Source organism: Aedes aegypti, chromosome 2 (genome assembly GCF_002204515.2).
Source record: "Aedes aegypti strain LVP_AGWG chromosome 2, AaegL5.0 Primary Assembly, whole genome shotgun sequence".
Lineage (NCBI taxonomy): Eukaryota > Metazoa > Arthropoda > Insecta > Diptera > Culicidae > Aedes > Aedes aegypti.
Genome location: NC_035108.1, coordinates 35,576,227 through 35,594,274, shown reverse-complemented (window position 1 = coordinate 35,594,274; position 18,048 = coordinate 35,576,227). Strand labels below are relative to the sequence as shown.

The following is an 18,048-nucleotide window of genomic DNA, read 5'->3' as shown; positions in this document are numbered from 1 at the left end:
ACCCTCTGTTAAACCCTACTCATCAGCATTCATCGGGAATCGAAAGGATGATGTAGTTCTGGCTCGCATTCGTATCGGACATACCAAGATTACTCATCAATACTTAATGAATAAGGAGCCTCCACCTAACTGTCAGTTCTGTAATGCGTTATTAACAGTGAGACATTTAGTCACAGATTGCCCAGTATTAGACGAAGAAAGGCAAAAATTAAACATATCCACCAGCCTCCAAAATGTTTTGGAAGATAATTTAGACAAAGCGAAAAATGTTATTCAATATCTTAAAAACATCGACATGTATAAACAAATTTGAAATCCCTAACGATATGTCCAAGATGTTTGTAATTTTATACTACAGTGGATCCGAATGACAATAGTTAAAAGATCCACTTTAATCAATAAATAAATAAAAAAAAATATTATCATTCAGAAACTTAAGTAATCCAAGTGAGAGTACTTCGTTAAAGCCCAAGCAGATTTTTATTATTCCGGTACAACTTTTATTATTCCAATCAATCATGGAGTAGCAACTACGAATTGTATGGTCATCATTGCTTATTCTTATGCGTTTGCTTAAATGTTGAGAAATTTAAGTGCTGATGAAGTCCTTAAAAAATCTCTGAAATAATTTACAATGCATCTTTGGAAGAATTTTTGTTTGAATACCGTCGTTGGGGGTGACAATGGGTCAAAAACGGATATGTGCGATTTATTTTTTGAATAACTATCGCAATTTAACTCCAATAAACTTCATATTTGGTGTGTATGTACTTTGATGGTACATTAACAACTGCTCAAAAAATTAAAGACAAATATTTATTCACAGCGGCACCACAAGTGAATGAAAAATGACCCAATCTCACCCCATAGAGGGGGTGACATTGGGTCACTGTAATTGAAATAACTTGTTTTAGAGAATATGATTTCAAAACCATTCACAACTTAAAAATATTGACAAAAAACGATGCAAACAAGATAAAAAGATATCTAAGATGTTTCACAAGTATGATAAACCCACTTAAAAGAAAGATTATGCTGAAAATTGAAGAGCTATGAGAAAAAATATGTAAACCCAACATTTAATGTCAAGTTTACATAAATTTTCTTGGTTTTTCCCTCAAATTGTCTTCAAAGTCTCATCCCCATTGCTGAAACAGTGATTATTTTAAACCTTCGCAAATAGTTAAATTTCGGTGCGACATTCCACGATCAATAAATTTCAGTCAGAAGTTGACGTCATAATCCCAGTATTTCAGCGATGCAACTCATTTGTACTTCCGTGAGATGTTTCTATAATATGAAAACACTGATAAATAATCAAACACCCTATTGATAACAATTTACGATGTTGCTGAGCACGAAACACAGTTGCTGGTTTGAGAAGTTGTCAAAATGCGTTGTATTGTTATTCAATGCACGAAATACTCAAGCAGACTTGTTTGATGTTTCAGAGATGCAGTATTTAGAAAGAATAAACACATCTTAATGAAAAAAGAGAACACCCGGCACCGTAAAATGTCAAAAAAATAGACTTGAAATTTCATTTACTATCGTTCTTGCTTGACCCAATCTCACCCCCATTTTCAATGTGTTAGACATCGTACCGAAAAAAAAGATTTTTTGTGGGAAAATCAAATAGATTCCGGAAAATACCTGTGCTGTGTAATGAAAAGGCTTTCAACATTCTACTAATACAAGGATAGAGGCTAGAGTACATGCGTGGAGGAGAAATTTAATGTTGTAAATTTTATCTAGTTTCAACATGCAAGTTCATTGATGTAGTACACAAAAACTACTATTTCTAAAAATGTTTATTGTTATGAATTAAGTGTAACTATATGTTCCCTAACATATGAATTATTAATTTTAGTAATATCAGCGTTATTAGCTGAAATATTTCACAAAACATATTTTTCCGTTTTGACCCAATCTCACCCCCTAGACCCATTGTCACCCCCATCGACGGTACTTGAAGGAATCTTGAGAAGAGTCATTAGACTTATTCCGAGGGAAATTACAGGATTGTATCCTAGACAAATCATTTATATCACGTCAGGCATTTATGATTGAAATCTTGTATTATTTATCTGAAGGTTCTGAACAATTTCTTTGAAAAATTTCAAGAATTTTTAAAGGTGTAGTCGAGAGAAGTGCAGAGAGAATGCCCTGATTAAATTATTGGAAAAACCTCTGATAGATGAAGAACTAGCCATATGTCAATGTGCTAAAATTCACCTTTATCTATATAAATAAAAATGGAATGGTGTTTGTATGACACGAAATGGCTGGAGAACGAGCTATCAGATTTCAGACATTCTTTCACAGTTATGTCCCCAAAGTGTTCCGACGTGTTTGTGTATATAGAAATCACAGGATATTGAACGGGAAAGTCTAAAAAATTGGAGGTAAACGGAACTATCATTTTGTATGGGACGTTTCATGGCGTTTTTCAACAGCCTACTTGATGGCAAGGCGAAGTTTGCCGGGACAACTAGTAAAGAATAAAAAAAAATGATAAAAACCTCTGATGCTGAAAACCGTCTTTGAAAAATTCAGTGTACCAACAACCTTCGTAATCAACAACCAGCCTTCATTATGAGAGATATTTAGGATGCCGTTCACCTGCTCAAGTACAATGAAACTGCCGGTAAGGATGATATCGGAGCTTTCACAAAAAGATGGGCCCGGTGAATCAACAGAATCAACTGCGTAGAGCTATGGAAAATCATAGATGAGAATAATTTTCTTGAGATGCTTTCAAGATTGGTAAGACTACGACAAGGCTATGATTTTTCGTTCCTGTTGTACAATATTGTGGTAGAAGGCACGATTTTCAACAGATCTAGTCAATTTGTTAGCTTCGGGGATGATATGGAACTATGTAGGCCAACGTTTCGAGGTGGTCGATGACTTGTTCTACCTTGGACTTTTACTAATGGCTGATAATAACGTTATCCGTAAAATACTGAGGCACATCATCTGTGGAGGCTGCGTCTACTATGGACTCCAGTAGAACTTGCGGTCGAAAAAGATTTGACCACGCACCGAATGTATGGTATAAAACGCTCATAAGTTCTGTAGTCCTCTGCAGATATAAAACATGGTCTATGTTCGAGGACAAGCTCTTGAGGTTGTATAAGAAAGGTATGTATCGGAATAATGAATTATGAGCTCACCCCACTCTACGGCGAATCTAGTATTCGCGGCATTACCAGGAAGGGTACGATGGACAGGGCTTGTTGCAAGAATGCCGGACAGCATCTATGCAGCAGCATCTACAAAATTTTAAGTTAATTAAGTTAGGTTAAGTAAATTTAATTATATTTCCTCTCTTATAAGCAGGTGAAATCAATTCATCTGTAAAAATTCTGAACTGCTACGGTAAATTATTAATAAAAGCCTAATTTTGTTTTACCAAATTAGGATGATAGTGTTGTCTAACACAGAACACTCAGATATAAGAAATAAATGTATTGTTTGGAATGATACTAATAAAATATTTGAAAGAAAAAACATATTTCAAACTGCGTCGGAGATGGAAAGAAGTGGCTACGAACCGGAATCAATATACCTAACTAACAAAGAATGAACACCGTACGAATTCATTATTCACTCGTACGGAGTACCGATTGTATTCTTTGCTTCCAGATCGTTACCAAATCAATTGAATTCAATTGATCCGCATTCTACCAGCAAAAAAAACTTGATTGACTTTTATTAACGCAACATTGAGGAGGCGTCAAGATTTGCCTGTTTGCGTTTCGCCTGGAAGAGAAGAATTTGCTCACCTCCCCCAGTTTCGGTTTGTTTAGGATCGTGCTTGAATGATGCGCTCTGAAAAAATAAAACACGCTTCGCTCAGTTTAGTCTAGAACGAACTAGATCGCAGATGAGTGCCCACTGTTACTAGTAGATAGAATAGTTTATTATTCTTAGAATTGGAATATTTATAAAAGGTGATAAGTGGCTACATCGTCAAAGAGTTAAAAATAACTATAAGTGTATCAAGTTACAAAATTGGTGATAGTGTTCCATAGAAACGTCTTATCAAGAAGTGGAATTCCCTCGAACAGGAAAGATGTAAAAAGATGAAACTGTAGATGTAGATGCATTGCTATGTTATGAATCCGTAAGCACGGTTCGGACAGTAGGTCAATAAGGTGAACCGTAATCGACATACCGGCAAACATAGGCGTAGCCCACGTAGAGATCATCGTTGTATGAATGTGGGTAATAATTAATGTAGGATTTGTGAAAGTGATATCAGAACAAATGGAAGCAGTATTCCTGAAATAACTCTGTTGAATGAAGTCAAACGAATACATGGGCTTCTTGATGAATGTCGGGAGACATTCATAATCGTTTAAAATTGTTTGTAAAAAACCCGCCGTGAAATCGTCAGAATTTCTTCTTAGACAGTTTTTTTTAGGATAAGTACTACATGAAATCATAGGGGGAATCCATAGAACAAACTCAAGGTATCTGGTGGTATGTCTAAAAAGAGACACGGACACCGTCTTCAGCCATTTAGCTGCATAGACTGTAACTTAACACTAGACAACGGACAAGCATGCTCCAGTGGCACAACATAGAAACATTCATGACGGAAAGTTTCAATGGCTGAAGCGGGAATTGAACCCCACACCCCAACCGCACGACCACGAGGCCTACAATAGTAATAATAATAATGATAATAATAAAGTTTTGCTTGCAAGATCCTTGACAAAAATCTGAGAAGATTCTTTGCGAAATCCGATGAAATCTCTTGGAATATTTTTGGAAGAAGTTGGAAGATTTGGTGGAAACCAAAAAATATCGAAGAATTTAACATTACGCAATTTTTGCATTTTGTTCATAAAATTCAAATTTTCTTCGCATGATAGTTGTTTTTTTTCCCTGAGCTCGTTATCCCTGACCCCTACCTCCCTTTTCCTACGTCCATGTCGGCAAACGATCAGTGTGGTGGTTTGTACTTTGAATGTCGTTAACCACTGCTTCTCTGTGACGTTTCAGTTACTGGCTCTAACTATCGTGATAATCAAACGGACAGCCAAACAGTCTGAGGAACTGCTCCCCGCTGTAAGGAACAATAAGATGAGAAGCCTAGCTGCCATAAGTTGTTTGTTGATTGTGATTTGTTTGAGTCCAAATCAGGCTAAAGTTTTTCAGAAATGTGCATTGGCAAAGCTGTTGGATAGTCATCAAATATCCAGGACGCTAATTTCAAACTGTAAGTATGACTGAGAAAACCTGATTCCGAAACTTTCTACCCTAGTTATCAAATGGCACTTTGATTCGACCTGCGTGCTAATATAGGGCTATTATACAGCTAACATGCCTTGCATTGGCTTTAAAATAGCCCTATAAGCCCAAACAGGCGAATCAGCGGACTAGTGGTTACTTGGGTGATAATTCGACTAATCATCTCGAAGGGATCTGCTTGGTTAACGCCGAAAGTGGCGCCGATACGACGAAGAAGGTTACCTTGGACAACCAGACTAGCAACTATGGAATCTTCCAGGTAATGCTGTGACTTGTTATTTGAAACTTTATCCAAATCTCACACTGTGTGAATCTTCTTCAACCAACAGATCAACAGCAAGGATTGGTGTCGCGCGGGACGCAAAGGTGGCAAGTGCAACAAAAACTGTGAAGGTGAGTTTCGCTACGAAGATTTTTGAGACTCCATAAAAACCCCCATATAATTCTACGATCACCTGCTGATCCATTACCGAGAACAGCTCAGCATTAGGGAGATTAATTATGGCTTCTTTATTTTCCCGGTCCCGGCATTCATTCGCGGCGCGCAGCATTCCTGACCGATGATATTAGCGATGACATTGAGTGTGCGAAGCAAATACACAAGGATCAAGGTTTCTCCTACTGGAAGGGATGGGTCAACAAGTGCAAACAGAAACCCCTGCCGGACATCTCCATGTGCTGGAACTAAGTGGGGGCGCAGAGTTTAAACAAAGCGGACGGAAATCGGCGGGTGGTTGAATGAAAATGTTTGGTTCGGATGTTTCTAAAGTGTGTAGTTAACAGTGGCCGGAAATCGAATGACTTAAGAGAAAAAAAATGAAATTTAATATTGTTTTTAAGCTGTCATAACTCATGTCACAATTCCATTTTATTGATGACACAGGTAAGATATTTAAGCAATGCAATTCAATTTTATTATCGTTTAGTGTGCAGCGTAATTTCATAAAGTACTATTGTATCACATCAGAACAATTTCATCATTACTTTATTTAACGTCAGCATAATTTTATGAACTCAGAAAATAATGTAAATTGCGAATCAAAATCCCGTTTTTTGACAAGTTACTGAAAATGGAGTTACTGAAAGTTCTCAATTTTTTTAATTTTCCCGACGCAATTACAATTAAATTTTTATCCATTTTGATCCAGAGATGTTCCGATATTATTGTTCCTTTGAAAGGATTCACAGACATAAAAAATATAACAGAATAGTTAACAGTTAATATAACAAAAGTAAATAACTACGAGTAAAAAAAAACAGCATGAGCCAGAAAAAAACCCTACATTATTAAATGGTTGACACGTTACAATAAGTAATCATTTACATTCCTCAGAAAATGTTACTTGAGCTTGCTTTTAAAATGAACGTTGTTCATTATGTTTTTAAGATCATTTTTGGAAGTAAATTAAATTTAAAGGCTCGTAATTGGTGATGCGTTCTTTCCCCAGATTCGTGTCCGCTTTGCTTCGCGAAAGCTCAAATGCATGTCTATTATTATGGATATTGACTGATATTGAAGTTTTGTGTCATTTATTTACATCAGGACTCAAAATTGCATCGCTGACATGAAAAAAGTTCAATTAAACTTGCGCATTGTCTTACTTACGGTAGAGCAATCGATTTGTTACTTACGCCCTTATTCCAACACCTGCTTGACTTTTGTGGTACAAGGATTAAAATGTGAAAAAAAACTATTACGCCAGACTCCAATTTCATTTTTTTAAACAATAGTTCTTCCTTTTGGTCCCCCAAGAATAGTTGAAAATGATCTTTTGATTGAGAATACTTTCAAAATCCAAGAAACTTCCCAGTAAACATTTTGGTTGGTATAACTTTTGTTATACATCATTCTATATGATTCAATTCACTCGTAAAGAATATATGAATGGGCTTTATACATACCAAAGTGAAGGCTAGATGCGCACTTGTCACGACTTCTTCAGACTTTCCTTATCCTCGAACGCGGGACTACTGGATGCAGAATCGAACACCTTACCACTGTACCACCAAGTGATACACATTCATATAATATATGTGGTTCGCTGGTGCAATTGGACTAGTGAGACGACCTAAATTATAATTATGTCTGCTTTCAAACTGTATAGCAAATGTTTGCCCTTGTTCGCCACTGATTAATGATATTTTGAGTTAATGGAATCCGAATTTAGTACTTTGACGGATAAGTCGAGTTTAGTACACGAAACTATTTAGACAATTTCCAAAAAAGCCTCGAGCAAGGGTAGAGGGCGGCTGTCAAATGGGAGTAAAATTGAAAAGCCACCAACCTAAGTCCAGAACCAGTTTTATGGCTTGACGTGGAAAATTGAAACATTGTTATTCGCAAAATTACAGGTAATCAATGCGCTTGAAAGATAGTGTACCTACCTTGGTACCTTGATGGCTACAGCGTAGCATCACGCCATTGCCGGGCGTATTGTAGAGCTCCATCTTCGTCGGTCTTGGGCGAAACTTCTCCAGTTGCCCCGAACGTTTAGGATCGCCAGGTCCTCTTCCACTGCGTACAGCCAGCGTATTCGTGGTCTTCCCCGAAGCTGCCGACCTCTACCTGGTTCCCTGCTGAATATTATTTTCGCAATTCTTTCTTCCGACATTCGCACTAAGTGACGAGCCCACTGAAGTCTGCCGTATTTTACACGATTGATAATATTCGCATCTTTGTACACTTGATACAACTCGTGATTCATGCATCTGCGCCACACACCATTTTCGAGTTTCCCACCGAGTATTGTCCGCAGCACTTTACGCTCGAAAACACCGAGAGCTTTCGCAAGCTAAACATCTGGTCCGTTGTCGAACGGCCCTTACGAAAACCAGCTTGGAATTCGCCGACGAAGGACTCCTCGAGCGGTCTCAGTCTGTTAAACAGGATGCGCGACAGAATTTTGTACGCTGAATTCAGCAGGGTAATTCCTCTGTAATTGGCACACTCCAGTCTGTGCCCTTTCTTGTAGATAGGGCGGATGAGGCCATCCAACCAGCCGGTGGGCAATTCCTCGTCCTCCCATACCTTCTGAAGTACTCGGTGGATCGACTGGTGAAGCTGCGATGCATTGTATGCAAGCAATTATTTGCTACGTGCTACTGCAGTGCGCTGTTAGCAATTTAATCAGCAAATTCTGCTAAATTCCCTAAATGGATGTTTTCGAGAAAATTGATAACGCCTTCACCATTATTTGGTCGTAATCTTTTACGGTTGTTTACATTTTAGAGCACGATACGTTGGGGTAGCAGTAAAGAGCCGCGAGTACCTCCCTTGGCCTTGAGCCGTGGTCAAACCGTGAGATTTATTTTAAAAATTTGTACAGTCACCCCAGGCAGTTGAATCACCCACAATTTACGAATCAGCTGATTTCAAAAGACAAAATTATTTATTGTCGAACTTATCACAAAACATCACAGAATCATTTTTACTGATAAGCAACACATAGTGTTAAGTCATTTCAAGGCTTTTTACCTCAATAAAATAGCTCTTGATCGCGGTATGAACCTACAATATTACTAAATTATTTTTGTAGCTATTTGGGCTGTATTTTTGGCCAACTTTGTAAGCCGTGCGGCTATTGACGCTTAGCTAGAAATGACGTTTTAAAGTTTGTTTCAAAGATTTTTTGTGAGAGATTGAGCCCCAGACAACATTTACAGATTCAATAAACATAGCTTTGAGAGATAAATGCGTATTTATACGGATTTGGCTAAGATTTTTGAGTAAAACACTTGATCAATAAATTGTGGGAAATATACACACCAGTCACAATTTACGAATCAGAGTTCAAACTACTAGTACAGGTCGGACTCGATTATCCGGAGACTCGATTATCCGGGATTCGATTATCCGGAATTTTAGACTCGATTATCCGGAATTTGTTTTTTCATGTTCTTGTTTTTCATTTTTTATGCATTATTCTGTGATAATTATGTATTGCAATACACAATATGAGTGCTTTTGCGGTTTAGAACGTATTTAAGAAAAGGGGGGCTTGAAAAAGTGTTTTTTTTGTGTATGCTGGTCAAAATTATTTGTTCTTGTAAAGAACCCTACGGTTCCTAAAAAAAATTTCTGGCTACGCCATCGCATCATATAAATAAAATAACAAAAAAAAGGTAATGTTTAAGTTCTTTCATTAAAAATTTCAATTTTTTTCATAGTGATTCGATTATCCGGAGAATTCGATTATCGATACTCCGGATAATCGAGTCCGACTTGTACTTAGTATTTTTAAAAATGATTGTTAGTTTCAAATAATTTACAATGATAAATATTTTTACGGGAGAGCAAAAGTGGTTTGGGACCGTTCGTAAACTACGAAAATTTATTTTATTTTTTTTTGTGGAAAAGGAATCTTCTTCTTCTTCTTTCTGGCGTTACGTCCCCACTGGGACAGAGCCTGCTTCTCAGCTCCACAGTTATTAACTGAGAGCTTACTGTTCCAATGACCATTTTTGCATGCGTATATCGTGTGGCAGATACGAAGATACTCTATGCCCTGGGAAGTCGAGAAAATTTCCAACCCGAAAGATCCTCGACCGGTGGGATTCGAACCCACGACCCTCAGCTTGGTCATGCTGAATAGCTGCGCGTTTACCGCTACGGCTATCTGGGAATCTGAACATACTAATGAATTTCCATGATTTTGGAAAAAAAACTAATTCTTATGAAAATGTTATTAAGGGGGATTATAGTCTTATATGGCTATAAAAATTGTGGACGTTGTTTATGTAAGGCCTACGTTATGTTGAATAATTTTTGGATAAATAAAAAATCCTTAATTTGTGAGGAACAAAAAGAAACAGTGGGCCGTATGAATAAAATGTAGTAAAGTTGAGTTTACTACATTCTCGGTAGCAAACGCTATATGTGGAACAGGAGTGGAACATGTTTGTGTCATTTTCCTTTCTACACCTTTCGAACATAGGGGAAATCAGGGTAAAACCGACACTGTGGGTAAGCTCGACACCCTTTGATTTTTCGTGTTTTGAGCAGATTTTCATGCAGTTTCCACTACGTATATTTTAACTTGTGAAATGTTGTGTTTCAAATGACATTACAACTAACGCTACCAATAAACTACCAAAATAAACAACAAATCATATTGGATAACATAGAAGCCACAGCAATTGCAATATTTCGCTATTTTTCTTTAACAATTTCGCATGTGAAATTTTTAAAATATCATTATTTGTTCTGCGTCTACATCATCATTTACTATTATTACGTTGATACAACATGAAGGAGAAATTAATTTTTGGTTTTTTTAACAGCTGAAAACGCTATTGAAAAATAAATGTTTACTCGGGGTAAGATCGACACTTTCATTTGGGGTAAAATCGACACCTTTCTTTGCTTCATAATCTAACTTCAGAGTATCTTTCTAATCCAAAGACTATCTCTGCAGTTTATGTGAGTCTTAATTTTCGAATTCCAGTGAAGTTCACGGATGGCGAACTTGTTAACATGTGAAATATGACACTATATAACTTGCCACAAGCTATCATTAAGTATTTAAAAAATATATTTCTATGTTATCACGTTCGAACTTATTTGATGAAGCTTGAAGAAATTTTTCTCATTTAAAATTGAAGAATTTGAATTATTTTCACATAGAATTTGAAATATTTTCACACAAATTAATCTTATTGTTTATTTACAAACCATTGAGTTCGACAGTTTTTATAATCTGAAAATAATTACACTTTTCTGTTTTGATAAAATAAAACAGTGTTTATTTTCACAATCATTCGCTACATCTTCATCTTCATAAGCATTCCATGAACACAAATTAAAAATATCCATAAAAGTATCCCAACTATATAAACTTAGCATGGGACTTTTGCATTTCTCACATATATTTAGTGGAACTTTGGCCCCTCCTCAATAATTTACGTAATATGTTAATAACCCTTTAAAAGAAGGGTTCATAAATGTCGAAAGTCATGTTTCAAGCATTCTTTTAAATATGCAATGTGATGGGGCCCAGATAGCCGTAGCGGTAAACGCGCAGCTATTCAGCAAGACCAAGCTGAGGGTCGTGGGTTCGAATCCCACCGGTCGAGGATCTTTTCGGGTTGGAAATTTTCTCGACTTCCCAGGGCATAGAGTATCTTCGTACCTGCCACACGAAATACGCATGCAAAAATGGTCATTGGCATAGTAAGCTCTCAGTTAATAACTGTGGAATTGCTCATAAGAACACTAAGCTGAGAAGCAGGCTCTGTCCCAGTGGGGACGTAACGCCAGAAAGAAGAAGTGATGGTGATGTTCACAACGTATAAATTCTACTCAAAGTGGATGTGTCGGTTTTACCCCAACAGGGTGTCGATCTTACCCGCACTCTCAATTGGCTCACCTAAAAATAATGAAATTTCAATTTGATTTAAATCACTATATAACCTTAATATATCATCCAGCGATCGCAAGGATTGATAGATTTAAAACTAATTTGTGATTCTACAACAATTTTAGGTTCGTTTAACAAGCGAAAGTACACAAATTTTATCAATAAGCTTAGGGTGTCGGTTTTACCCCGAATTCCCCTACTACAAACAACGCATTGCTATGAATAAAGGTAGCATTTACAGTGCGCATCGTACCTTCGTGCTGTGCGTACACGAATTCTCTCTGCTCTTGGAAGTTTTCTTAAAAACTACCTAAAGCAATAAAACAGTACTTTTCAGTGCTACACAAACAGTACTTTTCAGTGCTAAAATTAAAAACGGTACTTTTCAGTGCTACTTAAACAGTACTTTTCAGTACTATTTTTTCTACTATTGATCCCTTTACGATCCTTGTTTGGACCCGTGCCTTCGATTTTTCGTTGGACCCGTTGGCGAAAGCTAGCGGTGGTAATCCTTCTTGGACACCGTCTAGGGAAAAAACCTCTCGAAGGTCACGTCTTTCTCGTTTATTAACTAAACATGGTATCAACAACTAACAAAAGGAAGGGTGAATCTCTGAATTCACTACTTCCTTCCAAAAAAGTGGGTTTTAAAACTGTCACTACACGTGGCAAGAATGGAAGAAAGGACGCTTCCCCGGAATGCGAAGTTTCTTCCAAGGGTGAAATGAATAATTGTATTGAAATGAGCAATCAGTTCGATGCTCTAGACAAATTTTCCGAACACCAAATCGAAGCAGCCTCTAGCCCAGGCTCTTTGATTCAAGTGAGGAAGCAAAGAGTGCCGCCTATCGTGGTCAGTTGTTCCGAATTTGGGGGATTTAGGCAGGAGATCTTGAACTCCATTAGGGGAATCAAGGTTTCCTTCCAAATCGCAAAGAAAGGAGACTGTCGCGTTTTGCCGGAAACTCTTAAAGATCGCGAACTTCTTCTCAGATATCTTGAAGAGAAGAAGCACAAATTTTTTACTTATGACGACAAAACTGAACGTTTGTTCAAAGTCGTCTTGAAAGGTCTCTCAAGTGACTATAAGTCACCTGAAGAGATCAAAAATGGAATAAATGATTTACTTGGATTTTCACCAGTCCAAGTAATCATTATGAAAAAGAGAACCCAATCTGGCATTGTTCGGAAAGGGCTTTCTCAAGAATATTATTTAGTTCACTTTAACAAAAAAGAACTAAATAATATTAAAGCTTTAGAAAAAGCTAAACTTATGTTCGATGTCCGTGTGACGTGGGAACATTTACAGAAACCTGGAGGAAATTACCAGAACCCCACTCAGTGCCGTCGGTGCCAAAAGTGGGGTCATGGTACAAAAAATTGTCGCATGGATGCTAAATGCATGATTTGCGGAGGTTCTTCTCACGCTAAGGACGACTGTCCTGTGAAAGAAGATACCAGAAAATTTCAATGCGCCAATTGCAAGGGCCCTCACAAAGCTAACTTTTGGGAATGCATTTCACGCAAAAGAGTCGTTGAGGCTCGTGCCAAGCAGATGAAGGATAATATCCGTTACGATAACGGTCGTTTCCGGAATTTGCCTGGTAGAGTATCGAACAATGCTCATTTTTCAGTTAACGATCGCTTGATTAGGAATCATACCCACCAGGAAGATCATAATCATGCTCATTCACAAACAAATTTTAATCCGTCGGGTAGCCGTTCGAATCTTTCAATTTCGAATGTATCTACCCACGGTAAATCCTTTGCCGATATCGTAGCAGGAAATTCGAACTCCTCCCCTGTTCGTTCCATGGGTACCCATTCTACTTGTTTCAAATCAAATGGAAAAAACCCTACCGCCACAGGTAACTCCTACCCCGCTTCTTCGTCTACCGAAAATTCCAATGGGAAATCATCAGATGATATGTCTGCCTCTGATTTTAATTTTCTAACTGAACAATTGAATCTAATGATTGATGCAATGTTCAAAGCCACCACTATGACTGAAGCAGTCCAAGTAGGTGTAAAATTTACAAATAAAATTGTTATTGGATTACGTTTTTCTAATGGATCCAAATAATAATTTAAATATTTTAAATTGGAATGCTCGTTCTCTGAATGGTAAAGAGGACGAGCTGTTTAATTTTCTTACAGCTAATAAAGTGCATATAGCAGTTATTACCGAAACTTATTTAAAACCTGGATCCAAATTTAAAAAAGATCCTAACTTTTTTGTTTATCGTAATGATCGACTTGATGGGGCATGTGGGGGAGTTGCAATCATCATTCATAGGCGTATAAAACATCAACTGTTTTCGTCATTTGAAACTAAAGTTTTTGAAACTTTAGGTGTTTCTGTTGAAACACAGTTTGGTAAATATACTTTCATAGCTGCCTATTTGCCTTTTCAATGCTCTGGACAGCAAGTTAATTGGCTTCAAACTGACTTGCGAAAATTGACTCGCAATAAGTCAAAATTTTTTGTCATTGGTGACTTTAATGCCAAACATCGGTCATGGAATAATTCTCAAAGTAATTCCAACGGCAGAATTTTATTTGATGAGTGCTCTTCAGGATATTTCTCAATTCAATACCCTGATAGCCCTACATGTTTTTCCTCTTCTAGAAATCCATCTACGATTGACTTGGTCTTAACCGACTCTTGTCATGTTTGTAGTCAGTTAGTTACTCATGCTGATTTTGATTCTGATCATGTCCCTGTTACGTTTCAAATATCCCATGAAGCGATTCTCAATCCTATCAGCTCCACTTTCAATTATTTACGAGCCGACTGGAATATATATGAAACGTATGTTGACTCTAATCTTGATGTTAACATTTCTTTAGAAACTAAAATTGATATTGACAATGCTCTTGAAACTTTAACAAATTCCATTGTTGAAGCCAGGTACATTGCAATTCCAAAATGTGAAGTAAAATTTGAATCCGTGATTATAGACGATGATCTTAAACTCTTGATCCGTCTTAAAAACGTGAGGAGAAGGCAATTTCAACGCACTCGTGATCCTGCTATGAAAATTATATGGCAGGATTTGCAGAAAGAAATCAAGAAACGTTTTGCAGATTTAAGAAACAAAAATTTTGAAAATAAAATTTCTCAATTGGACCCCGGCTCTAAGCCCTTTTGGAAATTATCTAAAATCTTGAAAAAACCTCAGAAGCCTATACCGGCATTGAAAGAGGAAAACAAATTATTACTAACTAATTGCGAAAAAGCTCAAAAACTTGCTATGCAGTTTGAAAGTGCGCACAATTTTAATTTAGGACTTACTAGTCCAATTGAAAATGAAGTTACTCAGGAGTTCGAAAATATTCTCAATCAAGAGAACGTTTTCGAAAATGCCTGGGAGACTGATTTGGAAGAAGTGAGAACTATTATTAAAAAATTCAAAAATATGAAAGCTCCTGGCGATGATGGAATTTTCTACATCCTCATCAAGAAACTTCCAGAAAGTAGCTTATCATTTTTAGTTCATATATTTAACAAATGTTTTCAATTAGCATATTTTCCTGACAAATGGAAAAATGCTAAGGTTGTTCCAATTTTAAAACCAGACAAAAATCCTGCAGAAGCTTCTAGCTATCGTCCAATCAGTTTGCTTTCCTCCATCAGTAAACTTTTTGAAAAGGTTATTTTGAACAGAATGATGGCCCACATCAACGAAAATTCAATTTTTGCCAATGAACAGTTCGGATTCCGCCATGGACATTCGACCACTCATCAACTTTTACGTGTAACAAATTTGATCCGTTCCAACAAATCTGAAGGCTACTCTACTGGTCTTGCTCTTCTAGACATAGAAAAAGCATTCGACAGTGTTTGGCATGAAGGTTTGATTGTAAAATTGAAAAATTTTAATTTTCCAACATACATTGTTAGAATAATTCAAAGTTATCTGTCAAATCGTACACTTCAGGTTAATTATCAGAACTCCAGATCTGAAAGACTTCCTGTAAGAGCTGGTGTTCCCCAAGGCAGCATCTTGGGACCAATATTATACAATATTTTCACATCTGACTTACCTGAGTTACCTCAGGGATGTCAAAAATCTTTGTTTGCGGATGACACAGGCCTCTCCGTCAAAGGACGAAGCCTGCGTGTCATCTGTAGTCGATTGCAAAAAAGTTTGGATATTTTTTCTTCATACTTGCAAAAATGGAAGATTTCTCCTAATGCTTCCAAAACTCAACTAATAATATTCCCACATAAACCAAAAGCTCTTTATTTGAAACCTTCAAGTAGACATGTTGTCACGATGAGAGGGGTTCCAATAAATTGGTCAGATGAAGTTAAGTATCTAGGACTCATGCTAGATAAGAATTTAACTTTCAAAAATCACATTGAGGGCATTCAAGCCAAATGTAACAAATATGTAAAATGTCTCTATCCCCTTATTAATAGAAAATCAAAACTTTGTCTTAAGAACAAGCTTTTGATATTCAAACAAATTTTCAGGCCAGCCATGTTGTATGCTGTACCAATATGGACTAGCTGTTGTAATACCAGGAAGAAAGCTCTGCAGAGAATTCAAAATAAAATTTTGAAAATGATTCTGAGGCTTCCTCCCTGGTATAGTACCAATGAGTTACATAGGATATCCAATGTTGAAACATTGGAACAAATGTCAAATAAAATAATCAATAATTTCAGGCAAAAATCGTTACAATCTTCTATTGCCACGATTAATGCGTTATATGATTAGGTTAAGTTAGGTTAAGTATATTAAAAACTTTTTTTTCTCTTATAAGCAGGTGAAATCAACTCACCTGTAAAAAATCTGAACTGCTACGGCAAATGAAATGTAATATGTTGTTAACAAAATGTTAATAAAATCTTAGATTTGTTTTACCAAATTAGGATGATAGTGTTGTCTAATAACACAGAACACCTAGATATAAGAAATAATGAATGTAATGTTTGGAATGATACTAATAAAGAAATTAAAAAAAAAAAAAAAAGGTAGCATTTACTACAAAGCTACTGGTAGTTAGCTTCAGAGGTTGCTACACATGCTTTGAGATTGCGGAATTGAATGGAATAATTTACTTTTGAGTAAAAATCATGGGAAAACGATATGAGTTTTGATATTTCGGAAGGTATTTTGAGTTTTGCTTAGGAATTCTGAGGTTACGAAAACATTCGCCCCGCCAATGCTGAGATTCCGGTAAGATTACCGGCAGTAGCAATTTGTAATATTCGTGTGAATTCTGGCATTACGATAATTATGTTATTTTCTAGGAATTTTAGGATGTCGGTAGGAATTCAGATATTTATAATGTAATTTGGAATTTTACTTGTAAACTCTGACATCTCAGATTCTCAGATTTCCTTTGGAATTCCGGAATTCCTGTAGGAACTTTGAGATTCCGATAGGGATGTCGGATTTTTTATGATTATTCTGGAAGTTTAAATACCATTCTAGGAATATTGCGGAATTATTAGAAATCTGGTAAAAACTCTATAATTGGGATGGGAATGGGATTCCGGATATTAATCTCTTGGAATTCTGTGGGTATCTTTGAGACGGTATTTCTGTAAGAATCTATGAGATTGCGGTGGGATTCCTGCGAATTATTGTGTGAATATTTGTAATTCTGAAAATCAATCTTTGTATTTATTGTAAAAACCTTTAAGATTCCGTTGATCTCCAGGTCCGTTGGAATTTCAAAGCAAAGCTTGAATATAAACCTTTTGAATGTCGGTAAATATGTTATAGATTTTAATGGGATTTTTGTGAAATCCATAGGAATTTTAATAATTTCAAAGGGAACCCTGGTATTTTAAGGGAGATCCTCATTGAATTCTAACGACTACCAATGGAATCACTACAATTCTCATAAAAATCTCTACATTCTAAGTTCTAGAAATTTCAAGGATACTTTCAGAAACCCCACCAAAATAACGAGAATATTACAGAAACACTAAGAACTTCCGGAATTCAACAAGTCGTTAAGAAAACACAAGCAGTATCAACATTCTAACGTAATTTCACCAGAATCTCAGTACTGGTGCTAGAATATATGTAATTCCTAATTTGATAGCTGTAATCTCAAGATCTCTTCATAGATGTTAAGCTAATATTAAAAAAAATCATCAATCACTGGCGTTGGCGAAGACCGAAAACCACCCAGAAAATTCTTTGATGTACCATCAGTGCACTAGTTTCCGCTCATGCTCCAGTAGCCCGCTCACACTGAAAAAAGATAAGTTTACACATAATAAATTTGAAAACTATAGCCGCTATACGGTTCAAATCGACAAATTGAATCACAGTGTGGGCATTTTTTTTGTGTATTTGCTCAAATTACCTTACTTTTTCACCTCGTGAGCGGGCTACTGGAACATGAGCGGATACTGGTACGTTGATGCTACCATCATCATAAAATCGTAGACATAAAGAGAATA

General features: G+C 36.6%; 2 protein-coding genes across 5 annotated transcripts in view; one reads left to right on the top strand and one right to left on the bottom strand.

The window, feature by feature from the left end:
- LOC5572885 overlaps positions 1-18,048 on the bottom strand; it is a 136,337-nt gene that overhangs the window by 24,101 nt on the left and 94,188 nt on the right. The gene's annotated exons all lie outside the window — the stretch shown is intronic.
- LOC23687552 (lysozyme c-1) lies at positions 3,855-6,093 on the top strand. Of its 4 annotated transcripts, none has more exons than XM_011495224.2 (5): positions 3,855-3,983; positions 5,014-5,230; positions 5,433-5,521; positions 5,592-5,655; positions 5,811-6,093. In XM_011495224.2, exons 2-5 carry the CDS (start codon positions 5,095-5,097, stop codon positions 5,948-5,950), a joined length of 429 nt encoding a protein of 142 aa, XP_011493526.2. In that variant the 5' UTR covers positions 3,855-3,983; positions 5,014-5,094; the 3' UTR covers positions 5,951-6,093. The 4 variants fall into 4 exon arrangements, with proteins under 4 accessions (XP_011493526.2, XP_021696192.1, XP_021696190.1 ...); XM_021840500.1 differs by having other exon boundaries at positions 3,880-3,956; XM_021840498.1 differs by lacking the exon at positions 3,855-3,983 and adding an exon at positions 4,094-4,226.

Coding starts and splice junctions, on each gene's coding strand:
- LOC23687552 (XM_021840498.1), top strand. Junction 5,522..5,591: donor GCAACTATGGAATCTTCCAG/GTAATGCTGTGA, acceptor TTCAACCAACAG/ATCAACAGCAAGGATTGGTG. Junction 5,656..5,810: donor GTGCAACAAAAACTGTGAAG/GTGAGTTTCGCT, acceptor CGCGGCGCGCAG/CATTCCTGACCGATGATATT.